The sequence below is a fragment of the Balaenoptera borealis genome (assembly GCF_965194805.1).
Source record: "Balaenoptera borealis genome assembly, chromosome: 6".
NCBI lineage: Eukaryota > Metazoa > Chordata > Mammalia > Artiodactyla > Balaenopteridae > Balaenoptera > Balaenoptera borealis.
Window position 1 is genome coordinate 44,523,449 of NC_138863.1, and position 24,000 is coordinate 44,547,448.

The 24,000-nt window shown below is 37.7% G+C and overlaps 1 protein-coding gene across 4 annotated transcripts in view; it reads right to left on the reverse strand.

The window, feature by feature from the left end:
- LOC309631227 (small membrane A-kinase anchor protein) overlaps positions 1-24,000 on the reverse strand; it is a 297,357-nt gene that overhangs the window by 99,684 nt on the left and 173,673 nt on the right. The window contains exons 8-10 of one of the 4 annotated variants that reach the window (XM_082397459.1): positions 15,707-15,737; positions 6,781-6,888; positions 2,569-2,653 (exon numbers count right to left, since the gene is read on the reverse strand). In XM_082397459.1, the coding sequence (XP_082253585.1) occupies positions 6,853-6,888; positions 15,707-15,737 (67 nt within the window). In that variant the 3' untranslated portion in view covers positions 2,569-2,653; positions 6,781-6,852. Of the gene's footprint in view, positions 1-2,568; positions 2,654-6,780; positions 6,889-15,706; positions 15,738-24,000 lie in introns of those variants that run through there. The other 3 variants (XM_082397461.1, XM_082397456.1, XM_082397457.1) reach the window with 3 other exon arrangements.

The window sequence follows — 24,000 nt, forward strand, 5'->3', positions numbered from 1 at the left end:
ATAGGAAAGAGATGATGAGAGGAAGATAGTAGAATGGTGCTAGGGTCTGAATGTCTGTGTTCTGCCAAAATTCATATGTTGAAATTCTAACCTCCGGATGATGGTATTAGGAAGTAGGGCTTTTGGGGGGGTGCTTAAGTCATGAGGATGGGATCCTCATGGATGGAATTAGTGCCCTTATAAAAGAGACTCCAGAGGGTTCCCTAGCCCCTTCCACCTTGTGAGCACACAGAGAGGAGGTGCCAGCTATGAACCCAGGAGAAGACTCTCCCCCAACTATGCTGGCACCCTAATCTCAGACTTCTAGCCTCTAGAACTGTGGGAAATAAATTTTTGTTGTTTATAGGCTACCTGGTCTGTGGTATTTTGTTATAGTAACACTAACAAAGACGAATGGTCAATGTACTGAAAGTTGCAAGTGAAGTAGTGGTAGATCCAAGTGAGCAAGCCAAAAAGATCAGAGTCTATAAACTAAGAATGTGAAGTTTCTAGAGGTGGTTTCAAAGGTGGAACTTTCCAGTGATGAGTTCCAGAGTTTGAATCTGGGAATGGTGGCTGTAATAGTCAGGATAATATAAGCTATTCTGCATTAAAAGATTGACTCCAATCTCAGATAAAAATCTCAAATAAAACAAAGCTTTATTTATCACTCATGCTGTTTTATTTTGAAATGCTGCCATTTCAACACATAGCTTCCAGGTTTCTATGGCAGGGGATGAAAAAACTGTACTGAGTTCTTACATGCTTTGGCCTGGAAGCAAAACATGTCACTTTAGCTCACAATCCTTTGTCCAGAAGTAGTCATATGGCCCCATCTATTTGCAGTGGGGCTGGGGAATTTAAAAGAGCACATGGATATTTAGTGAGCAATAAATGTCTCTCCACAGCAGCTGAGATGGATGAAGGAGGAGATGATTAAAAATAAAGTGATTACAGAATGTCTTCCTTGATGATTGCTGGAGTGTGGTAGAAAGGAAAACTGAATGAGGGGCTATAGCCTTCAGTGAAGGGGGCGGGCAGTTGCAAGCTGGTAAATGACAGCAACGAGAAGAGAGTTGAATGGTGAGTCTTAAAGAAAAGTGGGATTTTTCCCTGCGTGGAGAGGCAAGTGCCAAGGAGAATGCATTTGGAAACAATAAAGAAATTTATCACTTGGGCAATAGGAATCCAGCCATTCCATTAGACCTCATGGGAGCCAGGACTATTGCTCAATAAAGTCTCATGGAGAGATAAGAACTGCCATCCAGCTGATCTTCATAAACATGGAAGGTTGTTTGGGTAGTAGGAAATGATTTCTGAATATTAATTGATTTTTCCCTTGTATTTCTTTCTCCCCTTTTGTGTTTGCCCCTATAAAGAGCTAGTTTGTGCTCACTGCCTCAAGGTAAGGATTGTGGCAAGGTAGAAAGCAAAGGACCTGAAACACTACTCAAGTTCTAGTCTACAGATAGTCTAGGCCATGACAAGAATGGAAAGGTGTGGTAGGCAGAACAACGGCTCCCCCAAAGATGTCCATGTCCTAATCCCCAGAACCCATGAATGTGGTAGGCTACACTGCAAGGGGGAAAAAAGATTGCAGATGAATTAAGATTAGTAATCAGCTGACCTTAAATTAAGGAGATTTAAATGTAATCACAAGCGTCTGAGTACGGAAGAGGGAGGCAAAAGAGTCAGTGTCAGACTTATGCAGCATGAAAAGACTTGACTGGCCATCACTGGCTTTGGAGATGGAAGGAGGCCATGAACCAAGAAATGTGGGCCATCTTTAGAAGCTGGAAAAAGAAAAGAAGTGCATTCTCCCCTACTGCCCTCAGAGGGCACACAGCTCTGCCCAAACCCTGATTTTAGCCCAGTGAGACCCATTTCAGACTTCTGAACTCTAGAACTCTAAGATAAATTTGTGCAGTAATATGTTACAGCTGTAGTAGGAAACTAATACAAAGGGCACAGAAAAAGTTTTGAGAGTTGGAAGTTTGAGGAGGAAATTGTCTGGGAAGAGGAAAGATCAAGCAATATCAGAGCACAAGCATAAACCGAACATGGAGATTAGTTAATAGCAGAGAGAAAAGCCAACGTACAGGTAGGCAGCAAACTCCCTGAAATAGGGTTATGTGATCTGTGCTTCATACCCGGCAACGTGCAGGGAGACAGCAAGACCCCCATGGAGAACGGCTGTGTGCTGTTAGTCAGAGGCACCTTAATTAGCTTCAGGAAGAGTTCATTTTATTTTGGCCAATAGTACTTTGTCCTTTTTTCCAGTGCTATACCCATAATATTCTTTTTGTTTTGTGTGGTGATTTTGTAATGTGTTAACCTGGCTAGCTGAACTAAATTTCTTGGGTTTCCTTTCCTGTAGGTTAGCGTGGGCCCCAAGAGAGAGTCTTTTTTTTTTTTGGCCACCGCAGCCTGTGGAATCTTAGTTCTCTGACCAGGGCTGAACCCGTGCCCCCTGAAGTGGAAGCGCGGAGTCTTATCCACTGGGCCATCAGGGAAGTCCCCCCAAGAGAGATTCTTGTGGGCGATGTGGAGGGCAGAAGGAAGGAGCAGCTCCGCTGCGGAGTCACTTACCTTCTGGCTCTCCTCAGTGGCGTGAGGCCCAGGACGCTGCTTGAAACCGCCTCACCTTCCCCTGGCTCTTCCGCTTCTCCGAATCCTGCGCCAGGTGTGGGTGTTTAGCTCCGTGAAGAAAGACCCGGCTTCTGCAGGCCACCCACCCCACCAGGGGCAGCTGCAACAAGAGCTGACGCAGGCCCATCCTGTGGGCTCCGTCTCAAGCTGTGGGTTCTGGCTGGTTCTTGCTCTCTCCTACATTATATCCATCTTTCCTTCCCATATGCCTGCCATGGACTTCAAGTTCCAGGTTCAGATGTGAAGACAGCAGCCTTACAGAGACTGCTTAACTAGCTCCCCCATTGAGCAAGGTCAAATCCCTGTAATAAATACCTTCAATATGATATGATATAAGATAATGTATATGACAGGTGGCCAACAGGCACATGAAAAGATGCTCAGCATCTCTAATTATTAGAGAAATGCAAATCAAAACTACAATGAGGTATCACCTCACACTGGTCAGAATGGCCATCACCTAAAAGTCTACAAATAATAAATGCTGGAGAACGTGTGGAGAAAAGGGAATTCTCCTACACTGTTGGTGGGAATGTAAACTGGTGCAGCCACTGTGGAAAACAGTATAGAGGTTCCTCAAAAATCTAAAAATATAGTCGCCATATGATCCAGCAAACCCACTCCTGGGCATATATCCAGAAAAGATGAAAACTCTAATTCAAAAAGATACATGCACCCCAATGTTCATAGCAGCACTATTTATAATAGCCAAGACATGGAAGCAATCAAGTGTCCATCAACAGATGAATGGATAAAGAAGTGGTACATACATACAATGGAATATTATTCAGCCATAAAATGAATGAAATATTGGCATTTGCAGCAACATGGATGAACCTAGAGATTATCATACTGAGTGAAGTACGTCAGACAGGGAAAGATAAATATTATGTGATATCACTTACATGTGGAATCTGAAAAATAATACAAATGAACTTATTTACAAAAGAGAAACAGTCTCACAGACATAGAAACCAAACTTATGGTTACCAAAGGGGAAAGGGGTGGGGGATAAGTTAGGAATATGGGATTAACAGATACACACTACTATACAAAAAAATAAACAACAAGGATTTACTGTATAGCACAGGGAACTGTATTCGGTATCATGTAATAACCTATAATGGAAAACAACTGAAAAAATATATATAACTGAATCACTTTGCTGTACACCTGAAACTAACACAATATTGTAAATCAACTATACTTCAATAAATAAACAAGATGATGTATATGTATACAGATGCCCTGCTCCTCTGAACCCTTGAGTTTCCATCATATTTGTTTCTGATGTTAACCAAAAATTCTTTTCAACTTCTGCGATTTGTAGGAATTACATTCAGTGCCTCTCATGGATTATTACCCTGGTCATTTACTCTTTTATCCCTCACTTTCTCCGAATACTATTTTTCTTGGACCAGCAGAACGTGAATGACTTATTCAGATAAAGTAATCATTTGTTTCCTACTTAAAGCTATCTTTAAAACGCCTCTCCTCACCTCTCCTCTAACACCCTCCCAAAAGCCTTGAAAGGATCATTCAAAATACATAACGGATATAATGCTAATAAGGAACCAGTGATCCATGAATAAATTATGAATAGTGACAGAAGGCAATGTTTATGATTCAGCTCAATAGACTTTGCTGGCAAGAAAACATCCTGTAATTAATCCTCTGATTGCTGGAAAACATGGTTCACAATAAAAAATGAAGTAATCCTGCACATACAGCCAGAAACATAAGAACAAACACTTGTAAACTTAGAACTCCACTTTCTGGGCCCCCTTTTAAACAAAACTTAAAACTGCATGGAAAGAGTGGGAGATTTGATAGTCAGATAGGCCGGGGTTGAAATCATGGTTCTGGCATTCTGTAGCTCTGTGATTTTAAGCTGATGATTTAAGTTTCAGAAGCTCAGTTTTCTTATCTACAAAATGGCAGTAATAGTATCAACCTCATAGGATTGCAGAAAAGATTAGAGATAATATGTAAAACTTCTGGCACATAAAAGGCACTAGGGGTCACTACCTTTTAGTATTAAACACCCCAGATAGCACATGCATCCCCTCTGTTAATACCTTTGAAAAATATATATCTCTGAAAATGATGTCCTAGAAAAATCCCTATAGGTTAGTGCATATATACTTTCCAATTGCTTAAGTCCGCTCATCTTACTTTCCAGCCGCAAGATCCACATTCACCCAAATTTTGTCTACGGAATCTGAGGTCAAACTAAAGCAATGTAGGAGCTCGCCCTCTTCATGGCTGGGGGAAGATGGAAGCTCTTGGCAGGAATTAGAGCTTTAGAGAAAGCAAGGCCCTCATCCTTAGCCAGAGAGCTGCTACTTAAGTAGCTGCACTGAGTGCCCGGTCACCAGACAGGGGAAGACGGAAAGAGGGCAGGCCCTTCCTGGCCCAATTTGGAGGTGAGTGGGTGAGTAGATGGCTTTCCTCTCTGACTGCCTCCAGATGTTTTCCCACCTTCTTCTGTAAGTTCCCATGGTCAGGTTGCCAAGCCAGGGAAATCCCAAAGTGAAAATACACTGACAGCTGTGTTTAGAATCTACTAACAACACAATGAGACACAGGACCAAATTTGACCTGGAGATTACAGGAAACTTATCCCCCAAAGACTGAATGAAAATGAAGAGACCACATAAATTAAAATGACCCCCAAATAGAGTGAAATTCTGGATGAAGAAAGGAAGACATGAAAACAAAACATTATCCTGTTACAGACAATAGTTTAAAAAAGTCTGGGGCCAAGGGTACAAATCTTTACTTCTATAACTTTAAACAAAACTCTATTTCCCCCTAACTATGCTACAAGGCATCCAAGAATATTTATTTTCTGATTGTTGCCACATGTATTACTATTACTTTAGGTTAGGATTTAATGACTTTTTAAAAGCTGTAAACATGTCCTGATATGCATATCTGTACATATATATATATTTCTACCTATGGTTTGAGGTTTCTGTAGATGTGTGGTCCAGAAGAGCATCATCTTTATGAATAGAGACATTATTATAGGCTTAAAAATGAAAAATTGACAACAAAGCCTTTCTAGTACTTTCCTTTTCTTCTGCTTCTAGCAATGAGCCCAACATAAGTGAAATTCTATTCACAGAAGTTAGAATTAGACAACAGAACTCTGCTTTTAACAGCCTATCCTCTCCTCTGATCAGGTACAGAGCTATCTCTGGCGCAAGGAGACAACATTTTTATAGATCAGATGGACAATGAGTTCTTAAAAGGCTATTACTCTGGGTTGGCAAGGATTTGGGGGACACAGCCGCTTCTGAATATTCCTGCTAGACACCTAAATCAACATACCTTCCTAAAGGATAATTTGGAAAAATGATTCCAATTCTTAAAAATGTATTTATTAAAAATATATGTGTGTATTTACAAAATGATTTACCACCAAGGATATGTTTTGAAATGCTATTATGACACAATTTGAAAGAACCTAAATGTCTTACAGTAGAGTATTGATTAGTCAAATAGTAATATGACATAATACATATAGTCATTAAACAATCATATATAAAAATATTTCGTGACTTGGGAAAATATTCACATTGTAGTCAGTTAGTTTTAGTTATTTACTGAGTAGATAAACCAAAATGTTAACAGTAATTATTCCTAAATGAAGGAATTATGAATGATTTTTATTTTATTGTTGTACTTTCTATATTTCATAATTTTCCATGATGAATATGTTATTACTTCAAAATCATATTCTGTCAGGTATTAAAAACCATTTTAGAAACCCAGAATTTTAAGCATATTTATATTTGTTCATGAAACTTATTCAAAAACACATAAGCTATAAAATAAATTATGTCAATAAATTTATGGAATATATTTATATTTGCATTTATTATTAGAATCATGAAATCACATAGTTGAAAGGGATCATAGGGATAGTCTGGTACAAAAAACATTTGGCCTCTAGAATTTTAAGAGACACAGTTTACACCATCGATTAGGGCTTTTGTAATCACCAATATACATTATGGCCTCTTTAGTCCTTAAAATGGTTTCACTTGGGCCATTCGTGATTTTTTTTAATAAAAGAGGATAAACTCTACTAGTTTGATAAAAATAAATTATCTTTTACTTTAAGAGACAGAAACAGTTTCTTACCTTGATAAATAGGTCACTCGTGACACATTTCGGTACAGCTTGAATAAATTCCTTTGAATTGTTATCAAAATATCATAGCGTTAGGATTCCGGTGAGATAACAGACTTTCTGAAATAAATTCATATATAAGATGTCAAACTGGAAATTCTGCTCATAATGTTTTTTTAGTCTTTTAGAACTAAACTTAAAATGAATTTCTATTTCCATCCCTGAATGCAAACGTATACCACTGAGAGGTTATCTGATCTACACATTAAAAGATTTCTTTTTAAACACAATACATGGTTGAATTTTCATAGGCATTTTCTATACTTGGAAATACTAGGCAAAAACTCAGTTCTCAATTATGTGGGTGGTTCTTCTACCAATGTGGTAGCAACTGTACAGTAAAAATACCCAAGTCTTTTCACAGAGGATATACCTTTATGACACAATTTTATTTTTACCTACTGTGTGCCAGGTACTGTGCTAGATGCTGGGGATGCATCTGCAGTAGGATAGAATATATTCTTATGGGCTAGAGTGTATTCCTAAAATCAAGCAGGCAATGAGATTATAGTGTGCTAAGTACAATACTATGCTAAGGGAAGTGCTAGTGCTAGGAGAAAAGTTGGATGGGACACTGGTAGAAACGCTTTGCAGGACCTGTTCAGCTCACACACCTTTCCCTGGGAACTGCCTTCTACCTTTGCATCCCAGCCTTATCTATACTATGTACCTCCAAGCCAGGCCACAGATGACTGGACAAGAGGTACCCACTTGACCCAGGCTGGAACTCCTCCGGAGTGAATTTTATCAGTTAGCTGTGGCAGCTAAATAAGTATAATCACATAAAATCAGAACCGAGGTGGTAGTTTGAGGTTATATGCAAGTGGAGAGAAGAAGGCTGTCCTGAGGAAGTCTGGAGAAGAGAGTGGACTCAATCCACTTGGGAAGAATTGCTTCCAAGATGGCTCACTAATGTGGTCAGCAAGTTGGTACTGGCTGTTGTCAGGAGACCTCAGTTCCTCCCCACAGCGCTGCTTGAGGAATGGCAGCTGGCTTCCCCTAAAGCGAGCAATCCAGGAGACCCAGGTAGAAGCTGTAATGCTTTCCATGACCTTGTAGCAGAAGTCACATACCATGACTTTCACTGTATTTGTCACCAGGTCATCCCTGATTCACTGTGGAAGGAGACTACGGAAGGCTTTCCTTACTTATTAACAGTTGGAAAGAAACACAATGATCTGCCTAGACTAGGACTTTAAAATAACAATATTGGAAATGGCAGCAGCAGCTAGTGCTGCCCCTGAGAGGGACAATGTCAATCTTTCTCAAAGAGGCAGGCAGGTATGTATGAGAAAGGAAATGGGAGATGAGGTTAAATGTGCCTACCATACATTTGTAAGAACTATTTTGGGCTAAGCAGTGTCGTGATAAGGGTGCCACATACATCATGCCAAAGGACCAGAGACATTGGGTTTCATGGTATAAGAAGTTAACTTTCTTTGGTTCCTGGCACAATGGAGCCATTGTCAGGTTTTGCATAGGCACATAGAGTTTGGGGAGAGGCCTTAGGGCAGACTCAACCCCTCTGGAGTAGTCCTAAATTGAATCATAGCTCTAAAGAGTCCTAAGATTTAGGATTTAAGACTAAGGACTTAATCCCAAAATTTTCTGGGAGTAACACTGACATTGTTGGATGCCTGCCTTTCAGCATCACAGACACAGTGATTGATCTCCGACTCTCTATGTTATATGTACAGTCACTATGTTTTCAGAGCAAAAACATATGGTATAATCTGACAATGGACAGGGTACTTGAAATTAGAGCTGTCATTGAAATCCTTACCCTACTCTTGGATACATGAACTCGTCCTTTTATGTATATAGCAAAATAACTATGGGGGAGTATAACCACTTAATAGACTTCTAGAATTCTCAGGGATGGATGGGTTCTAGAGAAGGTGAATGCATTTTCTTAGGTGTTCATAGATTTAAAAAAATAGGATTGAAGTTTGTGCTTTGTTTTAATATAATCTCATATATTTAAAGAAATATATACTATTTTAGATTCACCACAATTTTAAGAGGTGAAAAATCTGACATAGCTAATTAAAATAAAATAAGTTCTCCTGAAGGACCTCCACGACAATGGAGGTAAATGATCTCCTGTGACTGGAAAATTAAATAAATACAATGAAGGAAAAGAAACAGAAGAAGAAAACACTTGCAGTGGGTTTTCTGAATACATTTGAAGATCAGTTGAGATAATACCTGGGTGCAGAGAGGGTCTGTGTGGCCTCAAACAGAAAATCAAGACAAAGGGCAGATGTGATGTCCAGAGTAAACTACATGAAAGAGATTCAGACTTAGGGCTCGATGGGACTATAGTGACCCCTGCTGGAGCCTATTTTTTTATTTTTAAACTCAAGAACCCAAGTCACGGCCTGTGTAAGGATAATTACAATTTTCACAGAATAATTGAGTTCGAAAGCTGGGAGAAGGCTTAGAGAGCATCTAGCATTCTCTCTTTATTTCATAACTGATGAAACAGGCCTTTAGCCCACAGAGTTTAAAGGACTTGTTTTAGGTCACAGAGCTGGGATTACCAGGAAATAAAGACATCTGTCCAGTTCTTGGGCCTGTTTATACAAGTGGAGTTTTCTGTCACAACAAATAAAAGTATCTATAACACACAAAATGAGGAGGCCAAGCAAAATCTCAGGAACTTAAACTGATTTTAAAATAAACTATTCACTTGATTTGGTTAGCTAAGACTCAGTTTTGCTGAAAAGAGAAATTTCTAATCCATACTAACATGACATTCATTTTTTTTTCTTTCCTCTTTGGGCTTTATGAGCTTATACAACATCGTATCAGAATCAAATGTATTTCTGGAATGTTAAGTTGTTCTGTCCTTCACTAGGTTACCTATGTTCCCCACCTCGGCTGTTTTGATACATTTGAAATATTTCTTTGGGCTTGAGTATGCTTTTTATGTCCTTGCCTGTTGTTCATCTGTAAAAATCTCCTGATATTATACTAAGAAAAAGGACAAAAATGAAATCACACATATGGGAATTGCTCTTATACCAGGATTCTCTGGAAAGCCTGACTCTGACTCTTACCTTCTACTCAGTGCACTAGGGTCACCGGTTCCTGAGTGCTCTGCTTCTTCATCTTTCTCCCTTCAATCAACATCTCTCTTCCTCCACTTCATAAATCAGAGCTCCCAAGACATATCATGACCATGGGGTTTGTGCATTCACTCTCCTATCATTGTACTGGGAGGCAAGTTCCTGGTCCCTGCTTATATTCTTAGCTAGTATGGAAACTTTGGCAAAGCCACTTTTCTCCTTCTACATTTTCAGTTCTGTGATCTTTAAATGAGTACAATATTGGCTATATTTACTTCACTGTGTTTCAGTGAGGTTCAAATAAGATAAAGTATTTGAAAGAGCTTTGAAAAACAAAGAATTATGTGTAGGATAGTTTCTGAGATATTATTTTTATTATTTTCTTTGTAATTTTTTTCTTCTCCAACTATTCAAGCAGATAGCCTGATTCTTTTTTCTTTTTTTTAACTTGGGGAATTTTTTGCACGGGGAACACTTAAGCTATCTGAGGTTTAAAATTTTCCTCTTATCTTTTATAGAAAAGATTATGCTAGGAACCCTGGAGAAGGAAGGAAGAGGAGGGATTTAAGCAACGAGAACAAGATAGACGTTTGTTCCATTCGGACTAGAAAGGGTATAGAGGCTTATCGCTTTCACACCGTACAGCCTGCTCTGAGGCTGCCCCTGAGAAGGTGGCAAGACCTCAGGGTAGAAGACTTCATGATGTAGATATTAAAACCTGACTGTCCGCTCTGCTTGGCAGAGAGATGGACAGAAGTAGAGATCTACATCGATTTATGGGCAAGTGCTATTTGGCTAAGGAGTCAGGGTCTTGAAGAAACAGGATTAGGAGATTGGTTAAAAGGAAGTCTGAAGAAAAGTTACACAGATGGACCTCTCAGAGTGGGCAGTGTGAGGATATTTGTGTCCTATAAAGAAGCTTACTAAAAGGTATCCGTTGAAAAAGATCCTCAATAATCAAGTAAACAGTATGACCAATCTTGTGGATATCAGTTACTGTCTTCCCCAGTCACCCTGGTGCTTGATAATGGGCCTGGCAAGAGTGTGGGCTCAAGAATATAGGCTTCCCTTCACCCAGGCTGATCTGGCTACTTGCACTGATTAGTGCCTATCTCATCAACGTCAGAAATCCACATTGAGCTCCTAAAATGGCATCAATTCTAGGACTTGTCAGCCACCTAATGGCAGATGGATTACACTGAACCTCTATTGTCATGGAGGAAAGATACCACCTGGATTTGGATTTGCCTTCTTTGCCTATAGTGTTTCTGCTAGAGTAAACTGCTTTGTTTACTTTCCTAGAGCCCCATAAAATATTTCTTTTGACTAAGGAACTCCATGAAAAGAATAAGAATTGAAGACATGGTTTCATGTCCATAGGGAGAAGCTGCCTTGATAGAATGGTGGAATGATCTATTGACAACCCACTTATGTTACCACTTGTGGGACTGGGGAGCTGTCCCACAAGCTATACTGAATTCTCTGAGCCAGAAACCAATATATAATGCTATTTCTCCCATAGCCAGGCTACTTATAATATAGAATTATAATGAGTTGTGGCCCCTTCATTATAATTGCTAATGACCTAATCACATAACTTGTATCTCCAGCCCCACAATGTTATGCTCTTAGTTTCCAAGGAGGAATACTTCTTCTAGGAAACACCAGAAGAGTTCCACTGAATGGGAGCTGAGACTGCCACATCAGCCACTTGAGTTCTTCATGCCACCGAACCAGCAAGCAAAACAGGGGATTACTGTATTGGCTGGGGCAATCAATTCTAATTATAAAGTAGGAGAAGGGTTAGTACTGCACAGCAAAGGGAGGGAGGACTATGTCTGGAAGCCCAGGGATTTTCTGGGCAACTCTTAGTACTCCCATGTCCATGGTAAAATCTACTAGAAGATTAGAGCAACCCAAGCCAAGCAAGAACGATTAATGGTTCAGCTTTTTCAGGGATGGAAGTTTAGGTCACCCTAACTGACAAACAATCACAACTAGCTAAAGTATTATCTGAAGACAAAGGGAACAGGGAAAAGGTAGTGGACGAAGGAACTTGCAAATACCAACTATGGCCCATAAACTGTGTAGAAATAAGGACTACAATCATCATGCATATTTTTTTTCTTTTCCTTTTCTTCCCTGAAGTCTTCAGTATCTGAATCTAATTATGGAATAGGCCTGGGTCTGGAAGCAATGAGAAGTAGTGGGTTTGACCTTGAGGAGATTCCTTAAACTCTGACAAATCGACTACCTCAGGTAATATTAAAACAGGTTATAAGGCAGAGAGAGACTAAGATTATCAGACAGAGGAGGAAGGATTGCTTCTATAGACAACTAAGACTCAGTGGGATTTGGCGATTCAAGGCAGCTGGATTTGTTAGAACTTATCCAAGTATTCCCATTCTCAGGATCCCACTCTCCTAATCAATGCCTAGAAAGCCTGCATCGTAATGCATAAAGTTGCAGAATCAAACTTAGGTTTGTCTTTTGTGTACCTCAGCCCCACTGGTACAAGAAATAAGACTTTTTTTAGGTAGTCAAGGAAGCTTTCTGATTCTCTGACAGTGCCCGGAATTAAAAATGTAAATTTCTGATTCTGTCATTTCCTTTAGGTAAGCTTTCCAGTGCAGTCAGAACCACCCCACAGCTCTTATAATTTCCACTGTAACAGCCACTAAGTCTCCTAAATTCTTGTCATTAGAAGGCACCCAATTCCAGGAAACAGTGGGATCATTTGAGGAACATTTTGTCACTGCAGGGTAATGGACCACCAGTGTCCTGTTTGCCACTGACAGTGAGATCACCACTGATTTCAAATCTAACCTATGTATATGTTAATGTACACTATATACACTACATGCTCTTATTACATGCTAGGTTGCTTGGGAGGAAACGGGATACAAATGAAGGAAAGAAATGGGCCCTGACCTCAAGTATGTTGTGATCTTATAATTAGTAGCTAAAAGAGTTCTGCTAAACTCTGGAAGACAAGCAGCATTCTTTGAGCTGCTTCATTCCCTCTCTCTAGATGACCAGTGGGCACAATATTTGTTAAGCTGAGTTAGAGAGGAAAGGAGCAGTTTCTTGGAGTCCCAAGTAGTGACCCATATTTCTCATAGAAACAATGTTGTAAATGATGGCTATGTTTACACACTAATTCTTCAAAGCCTATTGGCCCCAAAAGGTTATTGAAATACAGTGCTATTTGTATATAAAATATAGTCTATTTCTGGCAAAATTATGAATAAGCTTTAAATGAATAACCAGGAAGCCTAATTACCATCCAGGCATTGTTTCTATTGTAAAATATATTTCAGATCTAATATAAAACATTAAAAATATTCTTCCCCTTTCCCTCCCACCCAAGCATACATACCATACCCTGGCATCGGAGGCTAAAAGGGAATCCTCCCTTCCTGGTCACCTCTCAACAATGCCATGTGGCCTGACAGTTAAGGAATCATCCCCGCCGGCTTGGGGAGCGATCGGCAGAGGGCACGGGGGGCAGAGAGGCCCTTCTCAATGTACTGTGTGCGGACTGCCCCCCAGTACCAGGCCACCAGAGGCAGCGTTCACTCCATTTGTTCCAAGGTAGAATCCTCTTCTCAAAGACACCTTTTACTCCTTTCAGAATCAGTACTTGACAAAATGCTAACTAACTTGCCAAGGGCCACACAGCAAGAAAGTATCAAAGCTAAGGTTCAAAGTTGGTCTCTCTTACTCCAAAGCCCACATTCCTTCCTCTGTGTTCTTTAGTACTTTCTAGGAAATACACTCACTTTAAAAATAGTCCACCAAACCCATTTGCCACCAATTTACCCTGATAAATGAAAGCAGGCCTTACCTCAAGCTTCCTATTCACTTTTGAGAGCTATGGTCTCAAAGCAGACAGCACATTAAAATCACCTGGGCTCTACTCCAGACCAATTAAATTAGACTCCGGGGGTTGGGTAGGGCTTTTCTTTTAAGTTCCCCATTTTATTCCAATGCACTCCCAGGTTTGAGAACCAGTGGTGTTTGAGTATCAGACCTAGGCTTGAAGTTGAGAGCTATAATATGCTGGCTGGTTTAGCAAGGTACTTAGTGTTACACTTTAAAAAAATTCATGCAAGTTAGAATGTATTTGAGCATTTCACATTGTGTCTGGCAAGTAGTAGAAACACATTAATGGTAGCATTAAAACTGGACACTGCTATAGAGAAAAGAAAGTGGGGTTGGAGTTGGATAGAACTGATTTCAAATCCAAGCGTTACTATTTTTAGTCTTTCATAAGTTAAATATTCTGTGGCTTAGTTTCTTAGTTTGTATAACGGTTATAATAATTGCTATCTCATAGAATTGTGATAATTAAATAAAACGTTTGTGAAACACCTGGCACATTCCTTCCATTGTCTGTAATCTATGCTAGTAAAACAGCCGTTGAAAACAGTTACAGAATGTTCCTTAAATTTAGAAATATTCTGTTTTAGATGTGGAAATGTATACATTCTGTGTTTAGTATAACAAATTCAAATAACAGTGTAGATTCTATTTATTCTATACTATTCCGTACTCTGCTATGAAGAATAAAGCATCAAGATTTGATGATCGGGTATGATAAAGGGGCTTATTGAAGAGAGGGCAGGTGGCGCCCACGGGGCCAATGAGCTGGGACAGAAATGCAGGCATCTGGACTCTTCCATCCATGCTATGAGGAAGAGCTGTTACCTGATCCAAGTACAGATCAAAGTGGCCCACAACACAAGGGGGGAGACAGACTAGACTGTCATGACTGCCTTCATGAAGTTGGGCCTGGAACAGCCTTTAGCCGCTTACGTCTCAGCGCTGTCAGTGCTGCCGTAGGGGGCTGCAATCAAGATGGAATGTGTCAGCGGTGTTAAAGCAAACATCCCTGCTCCAACTTGAGAGCAAAGTCTATAAATAGTAGATCTGGACATGGCTCACACCAGACCCTTGTGTAATTATTTGTCTTCACAGGATGTGCCTGGCACAAAGGGCTAAGAAATCTGGAACGGTGCCTGACATATACAAAGTACTCAATAATGCTTCTTGAATTGAACTGACCTGTGTCCTCTGCCTGGGACACTTTTCTGACTGGAACTAGATGTTACCATTTATTGGGTCCTACCAACTGCCTGACCCTATACTAGGCACTTTATATAGAGATCATCTCATTCATCTGGCAAATTCTTGCCCATCCTTCAAGATCTAGCTCAAATGTCACCTATTCTGTTAAACCTTCTTGACTTCCTGAGGCAGAGTCCTCTGTGCTTTTGCACTGACAGCTCTTTGCTCAGTCTTCAGAAGAGCACTTACCACCTCCTACTTTAACATATCTGTTTACAAGTCTGTCTTCCCCACTGGAATGTGAGGTCATCAGGGGCATCGTGTCTTTATTACTTTTTTTTGTTACTGATACTTAGCACAGCATCTGATGAAATTAATTTTCAAAACTTGCTTGCAACTCTGCTGACTAAATAATGTCATGCTGAATACACTTATTTTAAAAAAATGACATTCTTCTACACATAGAGCCAGCTAATATTTTTATATAACTGAGGAAGAAGGACAACTTTTTATATAACTGAGGAAGAAGGACAACTTTTTATATAACTGAGGAAGAATGAATTCTGAATCACAGAATTTGAAATGGTTAAGAGTGAGATCTGAGGCCTATCTGCACACACCAGCTGTGAGAATCAGCACCTTCCTGTGAGAATCAGCACCTCACAGGAAGTGCCTGATATGCTTCCACTAGCACCTTCCTTGGGACCATATTGGTGTTCTCAGGATATCTATAGTACCTGGTAACTGTCTTCTGGCAGGACCTGTGGGCTGCAACAAAGAAAGAGAAACATGAGAGGATTTATACATAAACACACTAACACACACCCCTCATTTTTCATTAAAGCATTATCACCTGAAATCTTAAACTCTAGTTATAAAATGGAGAAATAACACTTGCCTTATAGATGTAGTGAGGATTAAATGAAATAATGTATATGAAGTATCTGATTCAGTGACTAATTTATTGCTAGCTAAGAAAAAAGTGGTAGCTATTTTATTATCCCTCAACCAAGAAATAGTCTATTAACCTTCCAGCTTTCTGACTCCTTTATTGCCATTGAACAGTGTGGAGCTGGGAACTTATCAAGAAAAATTCCTCGAGTCCCAGGTGTTTGACATGAGCAAGTTGTTGAATGATGGTGCCACGTAGTGAAATGGAGAGGACTGGGTGGGGAGGAGAGTATTGGTAACTGGGCATGTTAAATTGGAAATTCGTATTAACTATCCAAAAGGGATGTAACAGACTGTTGAATATGAGTCTGGAGCAAGCATCAGCAAATATTTAATATTAAAGTCATAGGATTAGATGAAATATCTATGGAGAAAGCATACATATATTAAATGTAACTTTTCTTTTTTTCATAGTTATAAAATCTGTTCTAAATTTTGCTTTTTCTACTTAGTATATTATATTTATCTTTCTATGTCAGTACATACACACAGATTTGCCTGGATATACTATAATTTATTTAATTTATTTCTAATTATTGGACATGTAGGGTATTTTCAACTTTTCAATATTATACACTCTACAAATATTTTTGAGAGTTTGTGCAGGTTGATCTGAGGGGAAAATCCTAGAAAACAGAATTGTTGGGTCAAAGGGCATGGCACATTTAAAATTTTGAAAGAGAATGCCAAAATGCCCTACAAAGTGGATAAAAATTAAAATTTACACTCCCACCAAGAGGGAAAGAGGGGGCTATTTTCCAATGCTTATTCTAGCACTTGAATGAGAAATGGTATTTCACTGATATTTTAATGTTATTCTTACTTATGAGTGAGGCTGAACATCTTTTCACGGGTTTATTGGAAATTTGTATTTCTTTTTTGTCATTTTTCTAATGGGTTGTTAACTTTTTTCTTATTCTTAAGGGTAATTGAAGGTAAGAGAAATTTAGCCTTCTTCCCCTCATAAGTGTTTCATTTCCCCCTCTTTGTAATGTTTGTCTTCCAAGGGGACTTCTACATCAGGCCACATTTGTTATCAGGTACTGTACTTGCCTTCCTGCTGTAAATAATTAGAAAACAGGATAAAATATACAAAACAACTCTTTCAGAAACTGGACACAGACAGAATAAGACTGTGATCCCTAAGAGAAGGGAAACAAATGAATGATCCATAGAATTGCTCTGGAGGCACATTTTGGATCACAATGCGGAGAAGTGAAGCCAAGCCGAGCACAATAATCTTGCTAAGTTGGGGAAACAGAGATCAGAAATAGGGGAGGCGGAGGACGCTGGATATTGTGGGGTGGGGTGCCAGTGAGGAGGGAGCTATTCAAAGGAAGACTCCAGAAATCTGCACAGGGTTCCTTTGAATCTGAAACAGGCTGCAAATAGAGTTAAACTTTATGGGCCAGGCAAAGAACAACCAGGGAACTGTAAGTTGAACACTTCTTCAAGGTCACAAAGGGCTCCAAGTTCTGACCAGCCAGAGTAGAAGACTTGTTGAGTATCCAGGGCATTAAATGACCTCAAATAGGTCATATGTTCCTAATTAGATTAAACTAGGCCTGGACTAAAGGCTACTGTAGACCCACCCTAGCAAACTTGAAAGTCAGCCTCAAAAACATCAAGCTGATCTACAAGTAACTTACCTGCTTGTCTAAACCAACTTCAACACTCATTAAAGAAAGACAATAATATTTAGACACTCTATAACATAGCATTTACAATTTCCTACATCCAATAAAAAATTGGCAGACATACAAATGTGCATGAAAATGTGACTCAAAATGAGGAGAAAAAAACAGTCAATATAATAGACACACACACAAAAAGACATGGATGATGGAATTTGGAGACAAGGATATTAAAAGTCATTATAGGGGCTTCCCTGGTGGCGCAGTGGTTGAGAATCTGCCTGCTAATGCAGAGGACATGGGTTCGAGCCCTGGTCTGGGAAGATCCCACATGCCGCGGAGCAACTAGGCCCGTGAGCCACAACTACTGAGCCTGTGCGTCTGGAGCTTGTGTTCCGCAACAAGAGAGGCCGCAACAGTGAGACGCCCGCGCACCGCTATGAAGAGTGGCCCCTGCTTGCCACAACTAGAGAAAGCTCTTGCACAGAAACGAAGACCCAACACAGCCAAAAATAAATAAATTAATTAATTTAAAAAAATTATAAAAGTCTTTATAAATATGCTCAAAGTTTTAAAAGAAAACATGAACATAATAAGGAAAGAAATGGAAGATATAAAAAAGAACCAAATGGGTTTTCTAGGGATGAAATACAATATCTGAAATGAAAATGTCATTTGAGGAGATTAATAGATGATTAGACACTGCAGAAAAAAAAATCAATGAACCAGAAAGATACCAAATAGCTGTCAAAACTGAGGCACACAGAGAAAAAGGGAGTGAAAAATATATTAACAGAGCCTCTGTGATCTGTGGGACAACATCAAATTGTCTAATTAATATATGTGCAATTACAGTCCTAGAAAGGAACAGGGAAGAAAAAATATATGAGTAATAATGGTTAGACTTTTTCCAAAATTGATGAAAGCTCCAAACCCTCAAATCCAGAAAAGCCAATGAACCACAAGCAGAATTAACAGAAAGAAAACCACATCAATGCACACCATATTAAAACTGCTGAGAACCAATGATAAAGAAAAAGTCTTAAAAGTAGTCAAAGAAAAAGACATACTACATACAAGAACAATGATAAATATTACCACTGATGTCTCATCAGAAACAATGCAATGTAGAGGACAATAAAAGGACATCTTTAAAATACTTGAAGGAAAATAATGGTAATAGAGAATTTTACACCCAGTGAAAATACCCTTCAAAAATAAAAGTGAAAAATGCCTTTTTTTCAGACAAAAAAAACCTGAAAGACTGTTTCACCAACAGTCCTGAAGTAAAACAAATGTTCAAAAAATGTTTTCACGCTGAAGGAAAATGATTTCATATAGAAACTTCAATCTACACCAGTGGTTCTCAACTGTTGACAGTTTTGTCCCCTGGGGAACATCTGCCAATGTCTGGAGACATTTTTGGTTAGCACAATTTGGGGGAGAGCTGTTATTGGCATCTAATAAGTAGAGCCAGGGGTGCTGCTAAACATCCCGCAATGCATAGGACAGTCACCCACAGCAAAGAATTATCCAGCCCAAAGTGTTAATAGTGCTGAGTGTGAGAAATCCTGGTCTACACAAGGGAATGAAGAGTGCTGGAATTAATAAATATATGCATAGATATAAAGACTTTTTAAATAAAATTAATTGTTAAAGGCAAAAATAGTAACAATGTATTAGGGAATATATAACACGGGTAGAGGTAAAATGTATGACAGCAACTACACAACTGGATGGGACAGGAGAAATGGAAGTACATCATTATGAGGTTCTTACATTATACATTAAGCAGTAAAATATAATTAATTGGAAGGTAGACTGTGATAAGTTAAAGATGCATATTATAACTCTAGAGCAACCACTACATAAATGAAACAATCAGGCATAGTGAATAAATCACTAAAAAATACTCAATATGAAAGAAGATGGAAAAAGAAGAAAAATGGAACAAAGAACAGGTGTGACAAATAGAAAACAAATAGCGACGTGCTAGACTTAAACCAAGTCATACTGATAGCTGCATTAAATGTAAATAATCTAAATATTCCCAATAGAAGGCTAAGGTTGCAAGATTAGATTTAAAAAGCAAGACCAAATTATATCTGGTCTACAAGAAACCCACTTTATTTTATTTTTGTAATGTTTTTCTTTTTCTTTTCTTTTTGGCTGCACCACATGGCTTACAGGATTTCAGTTCCCCGACCAGGGATTGAACCCAGGCCATGGCAGTGAAAGCACCGAATCCTAACCACTAGACCACCAGGGAACTCCCAAGAAACCCACTTTAAAAATAAAGACACAGATAGGTTGAAAGTAAATGGATGGGAAAAGATACACCATGCAAACACTGATCCTAAGCAATCTGGAGTGGCTATATTAATACAAGGTAAAGCAGATTTCAGGACAGGGAATATTACCAGATATAAAGAGGGACATTTCATAACCACAAAGAAAGTCAATTTAATTAATCACAAAAGCATAACAATTGTAGATATGTATTTCATCCAATTACAGAGCTTCAAAATACATGAAGCAAAAATTGACAGAACTTCAAAACTCCTCTCCTAGTAATTGATAGAATAAGTAGATAGAAAATAAGTAAGGATATACATAACTTAAACAACCCTACTTGACCTAATTGACACCTTGAACCCTATACTCAACAACAACAGGATACACATTCTTTTCAAGTGCTCCTGAAACATTCATCCAGATAGACCATCTGCTGGGCCATAAAACCAGCTTCAAAGAATGAAAAAGGATTGAAATCATACAGAGTATGTTCTTTGATTAGAATAGAATTAAACTAGAAATCAGTAACAAAAATATATTTAGAAAATCTCCAAGTATTTGGAAACTGAACAACATACTTGTAAATAATCGAGGTCAAAGAAATAATCACAAGAAAAACTGGAAAATATTTTGTATTGTGCATGACTTTGATGTTTTCTTTGCCATGCTGAAATTTAAACTTTTATCTGGGCATATTTACCAAGCTACAATAGAAAAGATTGATAAATAGGCCTAGTTAATTTTAAGTTTCATCATGGCAAAGAAAACCTCAAACTAATTCATGGACCTATACATGCTTGGACTATATGATATCCAGTCTAAAATTTACATTATGGTATTTAAAAAACACTCACATTTTACTCTCATACTGTTTCATTTCTGAGATTTAAATTTTTGGTGAATATGAAATTGTTCCTATCTTCATGGAGATTACAATCTAGTGGCCAGGGGTCCATATGGCTATATCTGTCCCAATGCCAATACATAATCCATCTATTTAATGGCCTAACTTAAAATGACACTTTTATCACTTAAGTAGTTTTCTTACATGCTTGTGTTTATTTTTCATTCTTTTTTTCTGTTTCACTTCTCTTTTAATTCTTCTATAAATACTGTGCTATTTTAAATTACCGGTCGTTAAAATGTTTTCATATCCATTAATGCTAATTCTCTCTCATTCCTCTTTCTCATCAACATTTACCTAGCTATTCTGAAATATTTGTTACATTTAAAAATTAACTGATGTTTTAATTGGAAATTACTTTGCATTTATAGACTAAAGAGAATGACATTTATACATCATTGAGTCTTCCTATTCAAGAATAGGGTATGTCTTTCCATTTATTGAGTTTTAATATTTTCTTCATATGGAGCAGTGGTTTTTTTACCCTGGTTTTACATTATAATCACTCAGACAGTTTAAAAAAATACAGATGTTTAGGCCCCATCAGCAAAGGCTTAACTGGTTTGGTGTAGAGCACAGGAGTTGTGTATTTATTAAGAGCTTAACCCCAGTCAGGGTTAAGAACTAGTAAGGTAGGGCCTGCATACTTCTAGCTGAGTTCTCTCCTTGGGTGTTTTCACTTGCTTTGGTTTAGTTTTGGCTGTTATTTTGAATGGCATCTTTTTTGTTCATTATATTTTCTAATTGATTACTTTTTGTATAAAGAAAATCTATGATTTCAGAGTGCATTAGTTTTGTAATATACCACCTTACTGAATTTAATATACATATTTTTGTCAATTATTTATATTTTATAGGCATTAAATTATACCACCTGCAAAAATAATGACAACTTTGCCTTTTCTTGTCCTATATGTATGCCTTATTCCATTATCTTGTGTATTTGTGTTGGCTAATAATTCCAGAAAAGTAACAAGTAATAGTTATGGCTGAGGGTATCTTTAACATACTTCTGATTTTAATGAGAATATGCACAGTGTTTCATCATTAGCATTAATGCTGGCTTATCACTTCAAGAAAATATCCATCTACTAGTATTTTACTGAAAGTTTTAAAATAAGGAATGGTCCTAATTAAAGGACTGCTATTTAAATTCTATCAAGGGCTTTACAGGAATAAATTAAGATGATCTTGTCTTTTCCCCCTCTTTCTAAATACCTAATAATATGTTGAAAGAGATTTCAGATATTGAACCTTGTTTGCACTGCTGGAATGACTGGGCTTCGTTACAGTATATTGTTCTTTCAATGTACTGCAGAATTCTACTTGCTAATATTTAATTTAAAAATTGGGGTCAGTTTTATTTTCTTGCTTTCATTGCCAGGTGTTAGCATCCGTATTATGGTAGCTTAATTTTTTTGGTAAGCTTTCTGAATTTATTTTTACTCTTTAATTTACTAAAATTCTAGAACAGTGGCTTTCAGGGTATTTTTATTGTGACCCAGAGTAAGAAATGCATCTTTAAAAGGAGATCTGGCATAAACACATGCACTGTAACAAAAGTTTCAAATAGTAATACTTGCTCTATGAGTACGCACTCTATACTATTCTATTTCAGTAAAAAAATGCCTATCTCAAAACACTATTTTGAAAAATACTGTATGTTATTTGAAGAATCATCTATAAACTGGTGCTTTTCAGAGAGTACCTCTCTGGTGATTATTCCATTTTCTTCTTTGTTTGTGTTTTTTTCTAGACAATCTATATATTAATTTCACACAGGTCTTCAAATTTATTTGCATAATAATTTTGCAGTATACTCTTTTAATTCTTTAATTCTCTCACGGAGTCTGTATATCATTTCTCTTTCTCCTTTCTGATTTAGAATATTTGTGCCTTCTTTGGAATTTCTAATATTGACTGGCTTAGCTAGTGTATTGGGTTTTTTTTTTTCTCCTTAAGGAAACAGGCCATAGGTTCATATTATCAGTTCTACTGCTTTGCTGTTTCTGATTTTACCTTTTTATTTCTCTTCTGCTTATTAAGGTTTAATCTGCAGTCTGTTTTGTAGTTCATTTTCTACTTTTTTGAGTTAAATACTATGTTATTTTTCTTCTTTCTTGTGTTCATGTTTGAAACCATGACTATCTGAACACAGCAGTCATATTCTACAGGTTTTGGTGTGTAATGTTTTAATTATTATTTTGTACACATTCTGTAATATCAGTTTTATTTCCTCTTTATACCAAAGGTTGTTTTAAATAGTTTTCATATTTCCAAGTAGTGGAGATGTTCATTTTTATTTTGGTCATTCATTTTTTGTTAAATTGCATGGTTTTCAGAAAATGTGGTCTGGATTATTTCTAATTTTTGGAATTAACTGAGGGGTGTGTGTGTGTGTGTGTGTGTGTGTGTGTGTGTGTGTGTGTATGCAGGCCAATGTATAGTCAATTTGGTAAATGTCTCATGAGCTTTTAAAAATAAGGTTGATTTTCAGTTAACAGGATATCTATTTCATCTATTTCATCAACCTCACTGACTTCACTGTTCAAATACATCCTTACCAACTTTTGACGGCTTGATCCATGAAGTGAATTAAATGAGGCCACTACTATTTTGTTTCTGATCATCTTTCTTGTAGTTATGAAGTTTTTCTTCATGTATTTTTAGTATAACATTATTCAGTGCTTTAAGATTTATGAAAGGTATATCCTTTCTGTAGACCCTTTACCATCATAACATTTCCTCCTTCATCTTGTATTATACTTTCTGCCTTAAATGTCATCCCGTCTGACTGATATCATTACCCCAGCTTTCTTTTTGTTAGCATTTGCTTGGCAGACCTTTTCACACTTTTTTGTCTCTAGTTTTCTAGTCATTTTGCTTTAGATCTTCCTCTGTGTATATCATATATACCCATCCCTCCCTTTACAAAAGTTAAATTTATAAATTTTCAATTTAAAAAATATATCTAATACAAAAATCAGTATTAGTGATATGAATATTGTTAGGCACTACTGATATTATTGTTATTAGATGTTGATAATGATTTTAATATTTAGTATTTATTAAGCACTTACTTGGCACCAGGCACTGTTCTTGGTACTTTACACTATTATCTCATGTAGTCCTCACAACTTGACTAACATTTCCATTTTGCAGATGAGGAAATGAAGGTTTCCTAATTTGTCCAAAGTCAGAGAGCTCATAGTTACTGGCTGGCAAATGTGTTTATTTATTCATAGGT